Source organism: Neurospora crassa, linkage group III, assembly GCF_000182925.2.
Source record: "Neurospora crassa OR74A linkage group III, whole genome shotgun sequence".
In the NCBI taxonomy this organism is placed as follows: domain Eukaryota; kingdom Fungi; phylum Ascomycota; class Sordariomycetes; order Sordariales; family Sordariaceae; genus Neurospora; species Neurospora crassa.
The window spans coordinates 35,254-52,522 of NC_026503.1; the positions used below are offsets into that span (position 1 = coordinate 35,254).

Here is a 17,269-nt window from a genome sequence, read left to right on the forward strand (position 1 = left end):
TCACTATCTTGAAAACCGATTGCGAACGACGGTCTTTATTCTTGGTGATAGGCCAGAAGTTGGTGGGTGAGCTTGGGGGTGATTGGGCCTGAACGAAGATGGTTTGGGTGTTCGCAGAGGTACAATTATAGGCTAAAATGTAGCCGTTACCCATGTTCCCACTACTCAGGCCCGGCGAGAACACGCCACACGGAACGCTCTTACAAAGTGGTTGCTCTGCCCCAGATTGCAAGCAATATCGGTCTTGGTGATGGATGTTGTGCTTTCAACTACCACCATCTGCAAAGGGGTCATGTGCCTCTCTGTCGTACGATGGTCCTACCGAGACCATGTCAACACTTTGCCTCGAGGACGCTTCGTGCTGTTTCAAAGGGACAAGAAGACCTGGGCCGATGCTGTCGACGATTGCAGACTTTTGCCTATTCATGATAATCGGGCTAAGCGATAGTCACGGAGTGTACGCTCGCGGTCTCGATCGAGATCGATCCTGTGTCGTCACAGACGGTCAGCACCAAGAGTACGATACGTGATGGAAAGAAGAATCTCGATTGTGGCTCGTTGGCCTCGTATACGGCACAAACAGAGGACTCAAATGTGCTGTGTCTTTAGAGCACGCCACAACCTCCAGGGAAGCTTCCAGCTCGCCTTGACTTTGAACGGGTCGAAATCAGCCTTCTCCAACCTTTCCAAGTAATCGGCAGCCGGGACTGCTTCCAACAGCACCCCAAACCCCCTCTTGATATCAGCTTGTGTTGCGTCGACCCCACCGCTGGAGTAGATATGCTCTTGTTCTCCCTCATGCTCATAATCATGGCCCACCTCTTCCCCGGCCTTCAAGTTCTTCAACATCTCCCTCGCCGTTATCAAATGGTCATTGGCCCTTGTAGCCACCTTGAACACGGAATCCTGCAGTCCCTCAGCGTTGGGTCCGTGGCGAAAGACATCTTCTTCTCTGACCCCCACCTCGGCCATCACATCGAGGGGTAGTAGCAGGGCGGGATGCCGGGTGTTGCCCACGCTCCCAGCCGGACCCTGGATGGGCTGCGATGGAGCGGCGAGAACGGGAATGCCGCGTAGTGTGGCTACGATGCCGCACGCCTTGCCGATGTGACTAGCCAGGTGGTCCATATGTACTGATCGCAAAGGCATGGAAGCCAAGGTCACATACATCAGCGTCGCGTACGTATTCTCGGCGTAGTCTTCCAGCGAGTTCAAGCTGACAAAGGGCCTGTTTTCCATGTGTTGCTCGCGCGTGTTGATCAAGCGTAGGAGCCAGAACTTGAGAGAGCTGGCGCTGTTGGGGCCGGCGCGGGCTTTGAGGTCTTGGATGGCTTGGTGGAGGAGGATGGAGATGGGCTCGCGTGGGGGATTGCCGGCAAAGACGCTGTTCACGGTTTCACGCCAAAAGGACATGCGCATGCGTGCGATGGTCGGGTTGGAAACTGTCTCGGGGAGACGGGCAAGTTCGAGGTTCAGGGTACGGAGGGCGTTGTAGGCGTCCCGAGAGGAAGGAGGGACGAATTGTCGGAGGAGAAAAGCTTCGTAGTCACCATGTCTGGGGTGGGGGGAGAAAGAGTTAGCAGAGAAAGAAGGGCAAGTGGGAAGAATGGCTAGGTATGGGGAGGGAAAGCAGAGACAGACTTGAGCTGGTTCTCACAGTACTGACGGGCCTTTTCGACGTCGCCGTCTGTGACTGTCGCGAGGCCTCGTCCGGAGAGGGAAGGCTGCCACGAAGGCCTCTGAGGCTGGAGACGTAGACGGGGCCGTAGAGGTGCCCGCCCCAGGCCATGACAACAACCTGCCGCTCGAGGGGATATCATGATCAAAGAAGCGGTACTGTTTTCCCCGCTGTCACAAAGTGGTTCACATCTCTCACTGTAACAAGAGACAAGACAACCTCGGCAGCAGCGGGGAGGAAGACAAGCCGACGACGACAGGACATGTTGATTTGACAATTCGCTGAGACCATGTTACGCTGCGCCCCTCAGCATCACAAGCGCGGCGCCTCTAAAGCCTTTATGGTTAGCAGCGATGACGGCATTAAATGGCTTCAGTGGCCCAAGCTTCTGGCTTTCCATACAATCCAGTACTGGTTTGCTTGTTAGTTCGAGACCTCGCATCAACTTTCCGATGCGTTTTCATAGCTAATCAATGCGTGATCTTACCATGGATACACCATTTGTAATATTCTGAATGCCATATCAAATAGTACTAATATCTTTTAACCTTTATACCAACTATTTCGATCTCTTCTTAGAGGGTTTAGGACTAATTGGGATAGATTAGGTTTCGTCTAGTGTATAGAGTATGGTACAGTACCTAGTGTACCCAGCTAACAAACAACCCAGCACTGGACTGTACACTGCAGAGGGCGTAATTAATTACCTCTAGGGTGGCGCGCAATCACCTGACAGCGGGAAGGCGGAAACGAATGCACGCCAAAGTTTCACGGTTGCCACGGCACAGTCGCGTCTCACAGGCGCAACACTGAAGTTCACCATTGCAGTTGGTGCATTCGAGTCGGTTGGGTGACAGTAGCTGACTGATACCGTACACCCGTGGTACGACTACCTAGAGGTACTGTACCTACCTTGAACCTAATGGGCTGAACAACCAACACCTGGATGGACCGACACGACACCATGGACTTCACCAACGAGCCTCTCTCCAAGAAGCGCCGGTTCCTGGGCGACCAGGGTGATTCGGACCATGTCGCTGGCGGCCCCAGCTCGTCTCCCCAGTTCAGTGCTCCCCCGAGCTCACCACCCAGGAAGAAACTCCTCCAAGACCCAAACAGTGAAGTCCAGCCACGAGTTTCCAAAGATGCGGACCACAATGACGACGACGACGACGACGACGACGACGACGACGAAGAACGCCCAAGATTCTTCACAGACGATGGCACCCTAACGCCCCACGCCACGAAGATATGTGCTCCCTGGCTCAACGACATGCCCAAACCAGACCCTAGAAAAGGATATCTCTTGAAAGACGTCGATACTCCGATCGCGACACCCCGGGACGTGGCACCCCCAGTGGTCGAGTCCCCCCAGCTGGCCTTCGACAAAGACACATTCGAAGCTTTTGTTGGCGAAAAGGTTGCGTCCGATATCCTCCACGTCATCAGCAAGAACTGCGGCAACAACATCGAAAGAGCCGTCAACATGTACCTGGATGGAACATGGAAAAAGCTGCACCGGGCGCCTCCAGTCAGAGTCAACTCGCATTCGCCCCTGGTTGTAGGAGGTCAGTCTCCCAAGAAATCATCAACATCACAAGCACGGTCCCGGTCGCACGCTCAAGCCCAACCACAGCCGCAATCGAACACACCAACAAAGGTTCTCCCATCAATGCCAGACGCCCGCTACGTCGGCGCATTTGGTGTTGAGGGATGGGCTACCAGAAGCGGGACAGGCCTCCTCAGACACGGTGACAGCGTCAAGATTGAGCGCCAAAAGATCCAACCACCTACCGTTGCAAGAAAAGGGCAGACCAAGCCTGGCACCCCGCAGTCCATACCACGAGTCAGCGCGGCAGCTGCCAAACGTGTCGATGTCATAGTCCGCTTCAACGACGCCAGTGGCAGGGAACTCGGCCGTCTAGCCAAAGACACAGCCAACTGGGTGTCAACGCTAATAGACCAGAACATCTGCAGATTCGAAGGCATCTGTGTTTACGCGCCCGAGCGTCTACGAACGAACGAGACCGTCTTCTTGCAGCTCAAGTGCTACATGCTACGGTCTGCCTTCTTGGGGAGAACCCTCCAACTAGCCGACAATAGGGCTGCCGGGTTCCACGAGAAAGACGAGACAACAGAAGAGAAGGACCTGCGACTGAGACAAGTGGCGCTTGTCAGACTGTTTCAAGAGATCAACATTGTTCCGTCTCGAGGCAACGCCGCTGCCGCCAAGGACGCCAGGAAAGACCTTCTTGAAGCAGCAGATTCGGCCGAGAAGAAGGCGATGGACAAGGCCAAGGCTGGGGACCACAACACTAACGGATTAGCTTCTCCCCCCGAAGAGGCCGAAGAGGGCCAGGAGCTCGAACAAGACCAACTCGACGCGCTGTACAAGAAGGCCCAATCCTTCGACTTTAGCACCCCCGAGGCTGAACCAGCTAATACCTTCGCCATGACCTTGCGTCCCTACCAGAAGCAGTCGCTGTACTGGATGCTGGCCAAGGAGAAGAACCAGCGAACAGAAGACCGTGAAACATCCATGCATCCCCTATGGGAAGAGTACGTGTGGCCGACCAAGGACCATGACGATAAGGACCTACCTGTGGTTCCTGACCAACCTTGCTTCTACGTCAACCCATACTCTGGCGATCTGTCACTGGACTTCCCCAAACAAGAGCAGCATTGTCTTGGTGGAATCTTGGCAGACGAGATGGGACTTGGTGGGTTTGCCTTTTACATTTTTCTTTTCTCTTTGACCTGATATCCAGCTCACAGTCATGTATCACAGGCAAAACCATCCAGATGCTTTCCCTGATCCATTCTCACCGATCCGAAGTAGCCATCAAGGCGCGGGAGGCTGGCCCTACCTCGGTCAACAACCTCCCACGCCTACCAACAGTCTCTGGACAGAAGACGACAATTGACGCTCCGTGCACAACCCTTGTGGTTGCCCCCATGTCCTTGCTGGCGCAATGGCAAAGCGAAGCTGAGAATGCTTCCAAGGAGGGCACGTTCAAGACCATGATGTACTACGGGGCGGAAAAGAATGTCGATCTGGTGACCATGTGCTGCGAAGCCAACGCGGCCAACGCTCCAGATGTGATCATCACCAGCTATGGAGTCGTCCTCTCCGAGTTTACCCAACTCGCCACCAAGAATGGAGACAGACTCAGCAGCCGCGGGCTTTTCTCCCTCAACTTCTTCCGTGTCATTCTGGACGAAGCACATAATATCAAGAACCGCCAAGCTAAGACCTCCCGCGCATGCTACGAAATTGCCGCCGAACACCGCTGGGTCCTCACCGGAACCCCCATTGTCAATCGCCTCGAAGACCTCTTCAGCCTGGTCCGTTTCCTACGCGTTGAGCCATGGAACAATTTTTCCTTCTGGCGGACCTTCATCACCGTCCCCTTTGAGTCCAAGAACTTTGTCCGCGCCTTAGACGTCGTCCAAACCGTCCTCGAACCGCTCGTCATGCGCCGCACCAAAGACATGAAGACCCCGGATGGCCAGTTCCTTGTTCCGCTTCCGCCCAAACACATCGAGATCGTCGACATCGAACTCTCCGAGCCTGAAAGGGCAGTCTACGACTACGTCTTCAACCGCGCCAAGCGAACGCTCTTTGACAATATGCAGGCCGGCACCGTCATGAAGGCGTTTACCTCCATTTTTGCACAGATCTTGCGGCTCCGGCAGTCCTGCTGTCACCCTGTGCTTGTTCGCAACCAGGAGATCCTCGCTGATGAGGAGGAAGCCAATATGGCCGCTGACGTTGCGGCGGGTTTGGCAGACGATATGGATCTCCAAACTCTGATCGAGCGCTTCACCGCCACCACAGACGACGCCTCCAAAACCAACAACAACTTCGGCGCTCACGTTCTTAGACAGATCCGTGACGAAGCAGTCAACGAATGCCCCATCTGCGCCGAAGAACCAATGATCGACCAGGCCGTGACAGGATGCTGGCATTCTGCGTGCAAGAAATGTCTGCTCGACTATATCAAACATCAAACCGACCGTAACGAGGTCCCGCGGTGTTTCCAATGTCGCGAGCACATCAACATCCGCGACATCTTCGAAGTCATCCGCCACGATGATGACCTGGAGACATCCTCTACCCCAGGGGCAAGTCCCGAGCCGCGCATCTCCCTACAACGCGTGGGCGCCAATGACTCCAGCGCCAAAATCGTCGCTCTAATCTCACACCTCCGCACCTTGCGTCAAGAGCACCCCAAAATGAAGTCCCTCGTAATTTCCCAATTCACATCCTTTCTCTCGCTGATATCCTCCGCCCTCACACGTCACAAGATCTCTTTTCTTCGGCTGGATGGGTCCATGTCCCAGAAGGCCCGCGCCGCTGTTCTTACCGAGTTTCAATCCACCAACAAGTTTTGCGTTTTGCTTCTCAGTCTCAAAGCGGGTGGTGTCGGGTTGAACCTGACCAGTGCCAAGAGGGTCTACATGATGGACCCGTGGTGGTCCTTTGCGGTGGAGGCGCAGGCGATTGATCGTGTGCATCGCATGGGGCAAGAGGATGAGGTGAGGGTTTATCGATTTATAGTGAAACAGAGTGTGGAAATGAGGATGTTGCGGGTGCAGGAGAGGAAAAAGTTTATGTGAGTTTGTCCCCGATCAGTGATTTAATGACATTGACTGGAGGTAGGTAAAAGGCTAACCTGATTTGACTGCAGAGCAACATCACTGGGGATGATGTCAGACGAGGAAAAGAAGATGCAGAGGATCGAGGATATCAAGGAGCTGTTGAGCTCAGACTAAGCGTATCGATATGTATGCCGGATGTCAGGGGAAACTGCAATCCAATCCATTTTCGTTGTTAGGCGTCCCGAGGTCCTTTTCTTGCATGCAGCGGCGTCGGTATACTTACCTATCTCGTACATAGGGCCATCTCAGGTCTTCATAGAGCAATAGAATCGCGCATACCAGAGCCCCAATTCTAACGTTGGCACCAAGCAGGTCAAGCGACCCGGAGGTGTAGGTGACTCTACGACTACGGGGAAAGCGTGGAAACTTCTGAGTTTTGGAAATCTGGATGGTCGGGTCGTTATGATTGTCGCCATCAAAGTTGACAAACCAAGGTGCCTTGTTCCTGACATTGTTACTGAAACCTTGGACTTGAAACCTTTGACATTATACCTTGTGTTTACGCTTACTACGCACCCGAGCATCTCCAATATACCTTGAAACTCAATGTTTAGGCAATGCCTGGATAGAGATATCCCAGAGGGACTCTAGCCGTTGTGTTTTCGAGTAGGCTTCAGCGGTACTCCCACACACTGTATTCCAAAATATTCGGTGGGCTTAAAGCCTTGCATTTCGTTGTGCGGACTGGAGACGGGTATGCTTGATGATGTAAATGAGGACATCTTTCTGGAACATGGACCGTAGACGTGGAAAGGGCTGGCACATATGGGCAAGGAAGTTGCTAATGCAATCCACATCAAGAACAGGTTCGATGTACGACATGCATGGCGCCACTGGATAATGAGCCAGGCCGTCAAGGTTCCCTTTCGCTTGAAATTGTTTGGTCAGTGTGCAGCATGCTCATCGATGTCCTTGGAGAAGATCGCTACAGCCGACGAAACGGTAACCAACAAACATATCAGTTAACGAAGAATCTTCCAGCTGGCGTCCAGTGGCGAGCCAAATCCTGCAGCGTTACAGGCGAGGCAATTCCAGCTGTCCACCAGCTTGCTCAGTTACAACCCGCCTGGCCGCCTTCAGTTGCATGCCACTCGGATCAGGCATATCCGGGTCAATCACCCGTCGGCTGCCGTCGTTGGTGGCACGAGCCGCGTGCGTGGCTGGTTGGTTGCCGTTGGCGGACATGGGGACGTCGGTTGCCGTCGGGTGGCTGAAAGAAACATGTTCTGGAATACTTGTTCGCGCGGTGTAACGTTGGGGTCGTGATGTCCTTCGGTCCAAGGACGGAAACAAGACTTGATCGCAAATTTCCAGTATGCCGTCAAGGTCCTCCTCGTAAGTTACGAATCAGGACACGAGCTCGGCTGCAGACGTGTCTCATGCTGGTGGCTCTCATGTGCGTGTCGACAGCGTACGGTATGTACCTTGCAGTCGTCATGAAATTGCGGTGTTTGGTTCGACGGTCGTGGCGGTCCTGCGGCTCTGCGGCTTTTGCGTTTACGTACTAGCAGCTTGCTTGCGCGGCTCGACGCCGACAGCTTGACAAAATATCTGACAACAAGTGAGCAGTTAGCGTCGCATCCAGACCTCTTCGCGTGGTGGAGGATGGGTCCTTTGTTTTGTTAGCCCCTTTTCTTGCCCTGTTGCCATGTCATTTGAGCTGGGATCCATCATCATTACTCGAGGGACATCGGATGTCGTTGATATTCCAAAATTGCGGGTGCTTGCTTGAGCCGAATCACATGGACTTTTTCGAGATTTCTTCGGTTACCCTCGGCTTGAGTTGTCAACCGCATTCTTTTCCCCCTTCTGCTGCACTAACAAAAAAAAAGAAACACAAGGACCTCGCTCGTCGAGCGGCGAGGAAGCCCCCTGAAAGAAATTTGTTCTTTTCCCTGCTCTGGTTTCCTGATTCGTGAAGGTCCTTTGAAGGGAGAGAGAAGAAAAAAAAAAAAAAAGGGTTGGTCGACTCTGCCCTACCGCGCCCTCCCAAGCTGCCAACCGGACAAGGACCCCTCAGCCCGTGCACTCGTTCCTGGCAGGGAGCGTGCAGTCCACACATCAAAGCGGCGTGGGGCCTGAAAATAACGTGCACTAAAAAATTGTTTCAAAAGCCTAACTCGATCCACCAAAAAGGACCCACCTACATTCAGGGTTCCACTCGCGTACCTTTGTGTGGTGCCGTTTCCTGAACTTTTGTCGACGGTGAGGGTCGCGGTGAGACCGGTCGTTGGAGCACCGTAGCAGTGGCAGTAGGGAGACGAGCAGGGAGACGGTGGTCATCTGGTTTGAAGAGTTCTCATATCCCACTTTTGCGATTTTCGATCTCGATCGTGCGTTTCGATTCGTGACGACTTTGTGGGTTCGCTCGTTTCGTCATTTCGAAGTGGAATCTTTTCTTCGATTCCCAGGATGAACGACTGGTCCGAGTTTCCTGCAAGTGTTTGTTGTACATATGTTGGCCTCAATTCGTGTGCACAGATGTAGGTGGTCTCACCTTTTCCATCAACTCGAGGTTTTTGAGCCGCAAGAGCTGCAAGAGCCTCGATGCATAGGTACCTACGTAGGTATCTCTTATTGGACAGCACCAGACTAAACCCTCCCACGGCAAGATCTTCAGCACCTAATGACTTCACGGCTCAAGTCTCAACAGTGTACAGCATCGGGCTGTCTTCCAAAACATGTCGTTGGAAGACTCGACGCCCTCCAAGACTGTGCATCCGGCTGTCTGGACCCGCTAGCCCCGTCACCCCCGGTCACGAACCCCGGCGGCCCAATGTTTCCCTTACGTTTTTGCGGAGGATTTCTCGGCGTGCTCCATCGCTGAGGCCCTGCACAGTCATCGGCCGACTCCGAAATTCCTCTTTGCGGTTTTGAGTGAGGGAGGGCGATGTTCAGGCACCGTTCGACCACGGACAGCCGATTCGACGCAGGTACCTTACAGTACACGTGTGGTGGTAACAACTATGTACGTAGGCAGCTGAGGAGTAATGGGACCCGGTGTCTGAAACGGGCCATTTGTAACCAAATGGGTGAGCATAAGGTGAGGTTTCACCGACTATTTCGGTCTTCGATGAAATGCAAAACTTCTTTTTGTAGCCCTGGGCCTGGCGAGCGGTGTTTCCGTGTCCCCAGACTTGAGTGAATGCGGCAGCATTGAACACAAAGCGGGTTGTCGGACCGTGTCCGTTTCATTTCACCTCCAGTCCGTCGTCCGGGAAACGTGTGAGCTTGAAGCTATGTACACTACCTACTATTTACCTGATGTGCGCTGTCAATGAGCCGCGGCAATTATGTAACGTGAGTTTGGGGACTGACGACCGGAAGTCCATATGACGACCAGTCGCGGGTACGCACCCCATATCCCCATCAACGACGTGGTTGACGGTCGACCACAGTTGTTGCACAGTCTGGCCCGCCTTGACTTTCACCAACAAACTGATAACCCCGCAAGGGCCCATCAAAAGAAGGTGAAGAGGAGTTACTGAATTCATGAAACAAAGCAAAAGCAACAACAAACAACATGTGGACCACATCATTGTGTAATTTCTTGTGCATTTTGCGAGCTCTTTTGTGACTGACGGCTTGCAAGCAGTGTCTTCCGTTGTCACCACCAGTCATCAAGACCAGGTGGGAGTCACGACAGGCCAGGCGTTCTTGTCATCATCACCATTGGCTTTCAGTAAGCTTCCAGGAGTCACTTGCCGTGTGACACCACCACGGTCGTTGAAGGCGCAATATGTTTGGCCTGCCATGGGTGCTAAACGGCGGGCCATTAGGTAACAGATTAGCGGCCTGCATGCACTGCATGCGCTGGACATGTCGTTTTGGGTTTTGTGAGGCTCAACATTGGAAGCACTGCAGCTTTGTCACTTTGTCAACTTTTAGCTTTTCCGACGGGGGGCCTTGGGGCACAAATACCGTTTTTGTAAAGAAACTGTAAAATACGTGTATCGCCAGACGTCCTAGCGCTTTATCACAGTACGTTTTCCCAGTTCCACCCAGCATCTGATGTGGTTCGGCGGGGTGTTGCTATTTCTGTCACTTTCCATGTTACAGTACTAGAAGTCTTCCAAAATGAACTTCACCACCCTACGTGTAAAAGAAGATGAGCGAGTTTGCGGTGTATACGGTGAAATCCCCGCTGTTTTCGAAACAGGAACCGGATGCAAAGGGATCTCGTGGATCTCCTTGGCCTACGGCGGTAGCCAGGGCCCACGGGAACCTCTTTGGGCAGCGACAGCGTTCAGGCCTTCAGAGGCTCGACGTAAACCCCGTGGGAGAGTTTTGTCCCGCGAGTCGAGAGTCTCGGAAAGTGAATTCCTACTGTATCCGCTGATCCTACTCGTCCTGTAGGGCTGTTGTGGCAGATCTCCTGTTCGTAGGGCTTCTGCGGTGAGCGCGAATTGACGCTGGAATATCCGGACAGCTCGGGCTCGGGAATGTCGGGGCATTCCTAACACGTGCAAGCGAGCGACAGCGACCTGAGGCTCTGTCAAGCGATGCAAATACCCAAGGTACTGCGTAGAGGTATGTCGTCGGCTCAAACGTACGGAACGCACAACGATCTTCCAAATAGACAATGACGGACATCTGCCAATCATGCCGTGCCCGTGGTGCTCGTGACGGGAAATGACAGCCGTATGGAAGTGTCGGGCAAGTAGACCGCAGTGGTGGTGTCAGTGTGGATATTGCGATCCCTAAGAATATCCTGAATAGAGGCAGAATAGAAAATAACAACCATAACAACTCTTGCACTGGTAACAAAACCGGCAAGGTATGGTCATTATACCTGTAGGTATACCACAACCATCTGAGTGTTATGGTTCGCAAGCCTTATTGGAGGTACCGTACGCAACATAAACTGAGCAAGGACATCAGGTCCGGCAGTCTTGGCCTCGGTGGGTGAAGCACCGGGAAGAAGCTGCTTTTCCCCGGATTTCAGCCTGCTGAAACCTTAAGGTACGTAATGGAAGCACCGGATGGAAAGCGGGCAGGGCGGGAATGGAAACACGTAACGAATAACCTCAAGGAAAAGAAAAGGGGGTGCTGCAGTCCAGCATCTTGGTTGGTGTGTTCCAGATCTCCCCCGCCGCGTCCACCATTGCATTGACCTGAGTGAGGCCCATGTGCGGTGCCTGGTGGCCCTGAATCGGTCTTGGCCGGCGGTAGGATCTCCATAAAGTCATTGTCGCGTCTTTCGGTCGAAACACCTCATCGAAACGAAAGAGCACTGAATTTCCATGGGGGGTACGTATCTCTATGTACCTATAGGCTACCTGATGGAAGTTCCATTGAGACTGAATCTGTGGAATTTGTCAAAAACCGAAAGCTGTTGGCTGCCCGCACAAGGCAGGGGGAGACCTCTACTACATAGGTAGAGGTACTTGATACCTACCTTACCTGCCGGAGTACGTGTACAGCCGTCAAGGTTCTGAAAAGTCTTGAGCGGAGTGCCACCGTAATGCTTGCCCCCGGTGCTCGAAATTTCAGTTGTGTCGCGTCAAGGACTCCTCCTACAGAAAACGGATGTACGGGTCGGCCTGCAAATCCCATATTCTGGAGGCGAAAACTTAGAGGCCCAGGGCACCCAGGGCACCTGTTAGCGCCACTTTCCCAGGGCATCCGCGCCAGGGCTTTCAGCGGCTTTGGTTGGTGGGGGGGGAATCTGGAGAAAGAATTGAGCAGTCGGGCAACAACGACTTGCTGTCATTGTTGGGCTTACACGTGTACCTTTTGTAAGTTTCAAGAGGGTCACAGCTCAATTGAAGAACATGAACCGGCAAGGAAGAACCCCTTTACTTTATTTTGTGCCAGGAGATCACCCAAGGGCACAGCAGATCAGGTCAGATCCGCGTCGCACTCGTCAGCAGGACGTCCTTGGGTTTGTACTTGCCAAAGTCTCTGTTGTAGCGAGAAAGACGGATTGAAATCGGGGGAAGGAAGTCGCCGCGATAGGTACAGACCGATATTGGTTGGTCTGTTAGCTTGGTACACTAAAACACTCCTGGCAGTGCGATATGTATAGCGCACTGCACCAGACGAAACCTATTCCGAATACTCCAAAAGCTTATACTGACTAATTCATAGGCATCAGCTGGATTTGATTTAGTATTTTGAATGTTAGAGATGCCGTATCTATAGCAAGATTATGCATTACATAGTTAGCCATGAAAACGCATAGGAAAGTTGACACGAGGTCTCGAACTAACAAACAAACTACCTAGTACTGGACTGTACCTCTAATTCTGGATGGCGGGCCGGAGTCAGTTGCACATTGTGGATCGAGGTGCAGTTGTTGAAGGAATGAATAGAGGTGACCTCTTGTCGCCGCTCCACAACCAAGGCATCGTGTGAAATTTTCAATTTTTCATGTTAGCGCATTGCTGTCACGGTATGGTAACTTAGCAACTGGTCCCTTGGACAGTTTGAAATCTAAAGTACTAAGTACCTATGCATAGCTTATATGATGTTTGAACTGCCCTTGACACCTGAAAAAAGATCCGGCTTACTGTAATCCCCCGGTTAATATGAAGACGGGAATAGCGGGAGCATAAATCACAGCCCTTTGCCGAAACACATTCCAAATTCCTTTTCGTCAAAGCTCCCTGCGCCATGACAAATTGCGGGTGAAGCTTGGATGAAAAGTACATAGTAGAGGTACCGTTCATGGTAAGGTAACATACATGTTCTTACACTACACGGTCCATGGCTCCGGTGGGGTTCCGTTGTCCGGTAGCAGATGCCGCGGAGAGCCCAGACTGCGTACTAGTTGAGAGGCATGTACCGCAGGTACAAGTGACTTTGGCAACAAGGAACAAACTGAAAGCGACCGAGGAAGAAGGAAACAAAGAGAAAATGGAGCCACAAACCAGGGCGGCCTTGTTGTGCGTTAGCATGCCCGTGGTTGGGCCCAGATCCTGGCAGATCCTTGTGGTTCTTTTCGTGGTCCTTGTGACATGACACATAATTACTCGATGGAAATGCTCTTGACGGAGCATCCAATACTGCCCTGGATCCACATACCTTTTATAACCTCTTGATCCCTATGTCGTTTGTTCCTGGCCTTGCCTGTTGTGATCAGTTATCATTTGGTCTTCTCCTCTTATATACCCCTATGCCTTAGTCACCATCGTCCCATTTGGCACTCACCCTCTTCATTCTCGTGTTTGCACCTGTCTCTGCGCAAGGTACGTACTCTACTTATATTGCTGATCTGGTACAACCGGAGATTCCCTCGACATTCGATCTGAGTATGTCATTGGATTTCCATGTGGCGCCATACTGACTTGGACACTTTCTAGTGTTACGTCAATTTCACCTTCCAGCTCTTAAAAGACACCATATATCTCACCCTCAACGAACACTTCTCCAATCTCAGCTACTCGAGTCAGTCAAGGCCAGCACAACGAACAGACACTTCGTCCTTCCACATTGAAACGACGTCATTGCATTATTCAGATTCCTGGAGTTTTTCCAGAACCCCCCATCAACGCCAACAAAGCAGGGCACTGTTGCTGCAATTTTTTTTTTGGTTTTTGGTTTGGTGGATATTGGAGACTCGAAGTGCACCAACACCAAGCTGGATTGGGAAAGGCTGGCGTACCCACGGCATACACAATTGGACGTAAAAAAGATTCGACAGATCTTGTGACGATCGAAAGAAACAAAGGAAAAGGTAGCATTCGCGGGACGCAACATCAGCCGACCGACCCTTCGAGTGTCTTCTCGCAGCGAATCCCATCGCCCAAGACAGGACCCGACTTACAGCGCACCTTCCCCCGCATTGGCAGGGGTAAGCAACACCAGCCATGCCACACCGAGTTGTCGATTTCCTGAGGTCGTCGGCCAACACGCTTGAGTTCCAGGTCTCGACCTTTACAAAATCCGGCAAGACTTCCCGAAGGCGCGAGAGTCCGACGGGCGCTGCTCGCGTTGGTCACGGAATCACAGAACGAGTTGCGTTCGCCTCGAGCGAAGAAGAAGACAGCAGCAACACGACGCCACCACGATCCATGTCTCCTCTGCTAAGGTCCAGCGATTCTTCGGATAGCGCACACACCACCAGCACAGCGTCTAGCACTAACACGAGCAAAGAGGTCGTTAGCGCCAAGGACCACCACCACCATCACCACAAAGAAAAGGACCATCACCACCACAGGATATCCTTCCCGGGCATGCACTTCGGCCGTTCCAACAAAGATGTGCACGCCAACACGCCCGCCTCTCTCGACTGGAAGCTCGAGTCGCCTCCAATCGTGCTCTACAATGACCCAGAATCATCCACGGGCGCGCTCGTCTCCGGCCAAATCTTTCTCAACATCAAGGACGACCACGACCTGCTGGACGTCGAGTCCATCAATGCCACACTGCAGATCCACGTCACACAAAAACGACCTTTCACTCACCACTGCCACGATTGCACCCACCAGTACACCGAGCTCAAGAAATGGCAGTTCCTCGACCACCCTCTCGTCCTTGCCAAGGGGCAGCACTCCTTCCCTTTTTCCGTTTTGCTTGACGGTCACCTACCAGCCAGCATGGACGGCCCTCTGGCCTCCATCGCCTACGAGTTCAAGGCCGAGGCCCTGACCAAGGTTAACGGCACTTTGCAGCCAGTCATCAAGCTCGAAAAGGTCCTCGACGTCAAGCGATCCCTCGCCACCTCTGAAGTGCCTCACCACAGCATCCGCGTCTTCCCTCCCACCAACATCAAGGCCAACGTGCACTACCCCCACCACATCCACCCCACGGGCACCAACACGCTGCAGATCCGCCTGGACGGGATCGCTAGGCTCAACCCCAAGGTCGGCACGATGGAGTACTGGAAGCTCAAAAAGTTGACGTGGAGGCTCGAGGAGATCTCCAAGTCCCTGGCGCCAGCATGCGAGAAGCACGCCCCCAAGCTTCCTGTCCCGCCCACCCCGGCAGAGGGCAGTGATGGCCAGCCTCAGCAACCAAAGGGCCTGCCGAGAACCGAGACCCGCATCATCGGCGAGAAGACCATTTTCTCTGGTTGGAAATCATCCTACTCTTCGGCTACCGATTCGCACATTGAGCTCGAACTCGACTACTTCATCTCCAAATCCCATGCCTCCCCCGCAGTGTGCGACACGCGATGGACCGCGCCCGGCACGTCCACGACGCACGAGGTGTCACACCAGCTAATGGTCGAGATGGTGGTCAGCCAGGAGTGGGCGCCGGTGGGTAAGCCCAACTTGGTCACGCATACCGGCGTAGGCAGGATTCTCAGGATGCACTTCTCTTCTATTCTTACGGAGCGCGGAGGCATTGGTATCTCGTGGGATAACGAGGCGCCGCCCATTTACCAGGACGTGCCCGAAAGCCCGCCAGCCTACTCGGAGCTGATGATGGCTGGTGAGTCGATGGACGGGGTGATGGAGAGTGACACGCTTATGTTGCCTAGCGGGCTGGGCAGTGCAGCTGGAAGTGGAAGGTCGAGCGCCGTCTCTAGCAGGAGGGGATCGGCTGAGATGCAGAGGAGGTGAAGAGCCCTGATGCAAAAGCCTTTTGGCCGCTGGTTGGGTAACTACCGAAAGGGCAAGGGCAAGTTCAGAGTGCAGATTGAAGTGAGGGTTGAGGTGGGGTTTGATTGGTTTTTGGGCTGTTGGTTCACGACTTTTGCGAGTCTGAACTGTGGGCGGGTGCCCGCTTCGGCCTCGAGCGATTCTCTCGCATGATTCTTCTTCTTCTTTTTTATTTCTTTTTCTTTTCTTTTGTTTATACGTGGTTTCAACATTATACCCCCCCTTGCACAGGCATCGGTTTAGGAAGGTTGCGGAGGTGACATTACGCACTCACCGAGTTGGCAACTGGCAGGAAGTTTTGGTTTAGCATGTTTTATTTCTACTTCTTTTCTTTTCTTCTTTCTTCTTTTGGGTATTAGACGAGGGAGGAGGTGAAGAAAATTTGGGGCCTGGATAGGAAGTCAAAAAGTTCTTTTGGGTTTAACTTTGTGTGTATTCATTATCAGCATTGCTGTCTTCAACACAGCGGCATATTTACTGGCGTTTAGAGCGGGGATCAAAATGAATTGAATGGGCTGCCCGCGAGTGGCTATGAAGAGCATTCGAGTAGCTTTGATACAAAGCATGAAGCATATGAAGCCATGTACTACTATAGAGTGTCAACGTAAAGTGAACAAATGTAAACACTTATTACTGCAGTTTGCTTGTTTCATTCTCCCTGTAAGCGACCTAACCTGTGAACATGGTATCGGTGCTGTGAGTGCCAACGCACAAGGTCCGTCAACATCCTATACCTCTATCAAGCCCATGCTTGACGCCAGGATGTCACGATGCCAATAGGTAATGTGACTCAACAGCCCGACGACCAAATGCTTCATCCATGTCACGATCAGCATCAGCAGTCTCTTCGCCTCCTGTGTCGGATGTCAAGCCAAGAGATGAGAAGTGTGGAGGAGTGGTTGGAGTGGACGGATGTGGAACCGGGGGCCGAGGTCGAAAGACAATGCCACCGTAATCGGAGCTCAATTGACCTGTTCTCCATGAACTGTTGCAGTGGACGACGACACGCGTACATACCTCTACACAGTACACCCACGCAGGAATCATTCTCAGAACATTACTTGGCGAACAAGACCAGACAAGCATCCGCCATTTCGTCATCAAGACCTGAACTTTCCCCACAAACCGTAATATACTACATTAGCATCTGGTCTTCCGTTCGTGCGCCTGGGAGCACTGAGCACAGAGCTTCCCGATCTCGCAATTTTGGAAGCGGGAACCCCCAGTTCCGTCCGGGACCGGCGGTGGCAGTGCCACTACAGTAGTACTGACCTGGACCTCGACAGTCTGCTGTTGCCAGTGTCAATGCGGACCGGTCTCCCACGATTTCGCGGGGTTCATTGTGGGGATAGCTCCGGGTGGAAAGAGGGATGGAGGAAGA

General features: G+C 52.8%; 3 protein-coding genes across 3 annotated transcripts; 2 read left to right on the forward strand and 1 right to left on the reverse strand.

Moving 5' to 3' along the window:
• Positions 1-531: 531 nt before the first annotated feature.
• On the reverse strand, positions 532-1,882 carry NCU09517 (hypothetical protein). The gene is made up of 2 exons (XM_953419.3): positions 1,642-1,882; positions 532-1,555 (listed from the first exon to the last, which is right to left on the reverse strand). Exons 1-2 carry the CDS (start codon positions 1,818-1,820, stop codon positions 589-591), a joined length of 1,146 nt encoding a protein of 381 aa, XP_958512.3. The 5' UTR covers positions 1,821-1,882; the 3' UTR covers positions 532-588.
• Positions 1,883-2,438: 556 nt separating this feature from the next.
• Positions 2,439-6,624, forward strand: mus-41 (mutagen sensitive-41). Its single transcript, XM_953418.2, has 3 exons — positions 2,439-4,398; positions 4,467-6,294; positions 6,370-6,624. The coding sequence occupies exons 1-3, from the start codon at positions 2,625-2,627 to the stop codon at positions 6,452-6,454; spliced, it is 3,687 nt and encodes a 1,228-aa protein (XP_958511.2). The 5' UTR covers positions 2,439-2,624; the 3' UTR covers positions 6,455-6,624.
• Positions 6,625-13,368: 6,744 nt separating this feature from the next.
• On the forward strand, positions 13,369-16,527 carry NCU09514 (hypothetical protein). Its single transcript, XM_953416.2, has 2 exons — positions 13,369-13,530; positions 13,645-16,527. The coding sequence occupies exon 2, from the start codon at positions 14,152-14,154 to the stop codon at positions 15,847-15,849; it is 1,698 nt and encodes a 565-aa protein (XP_958509.1). The 5' UTR covers positions 13,369-13,530; positions 13,645-14,151; the 3' UTR covers positions 15,850-16,527.
• The last annotated feature ends 742 nt before the right edge of the window (positions 16,528-17,269 follow it).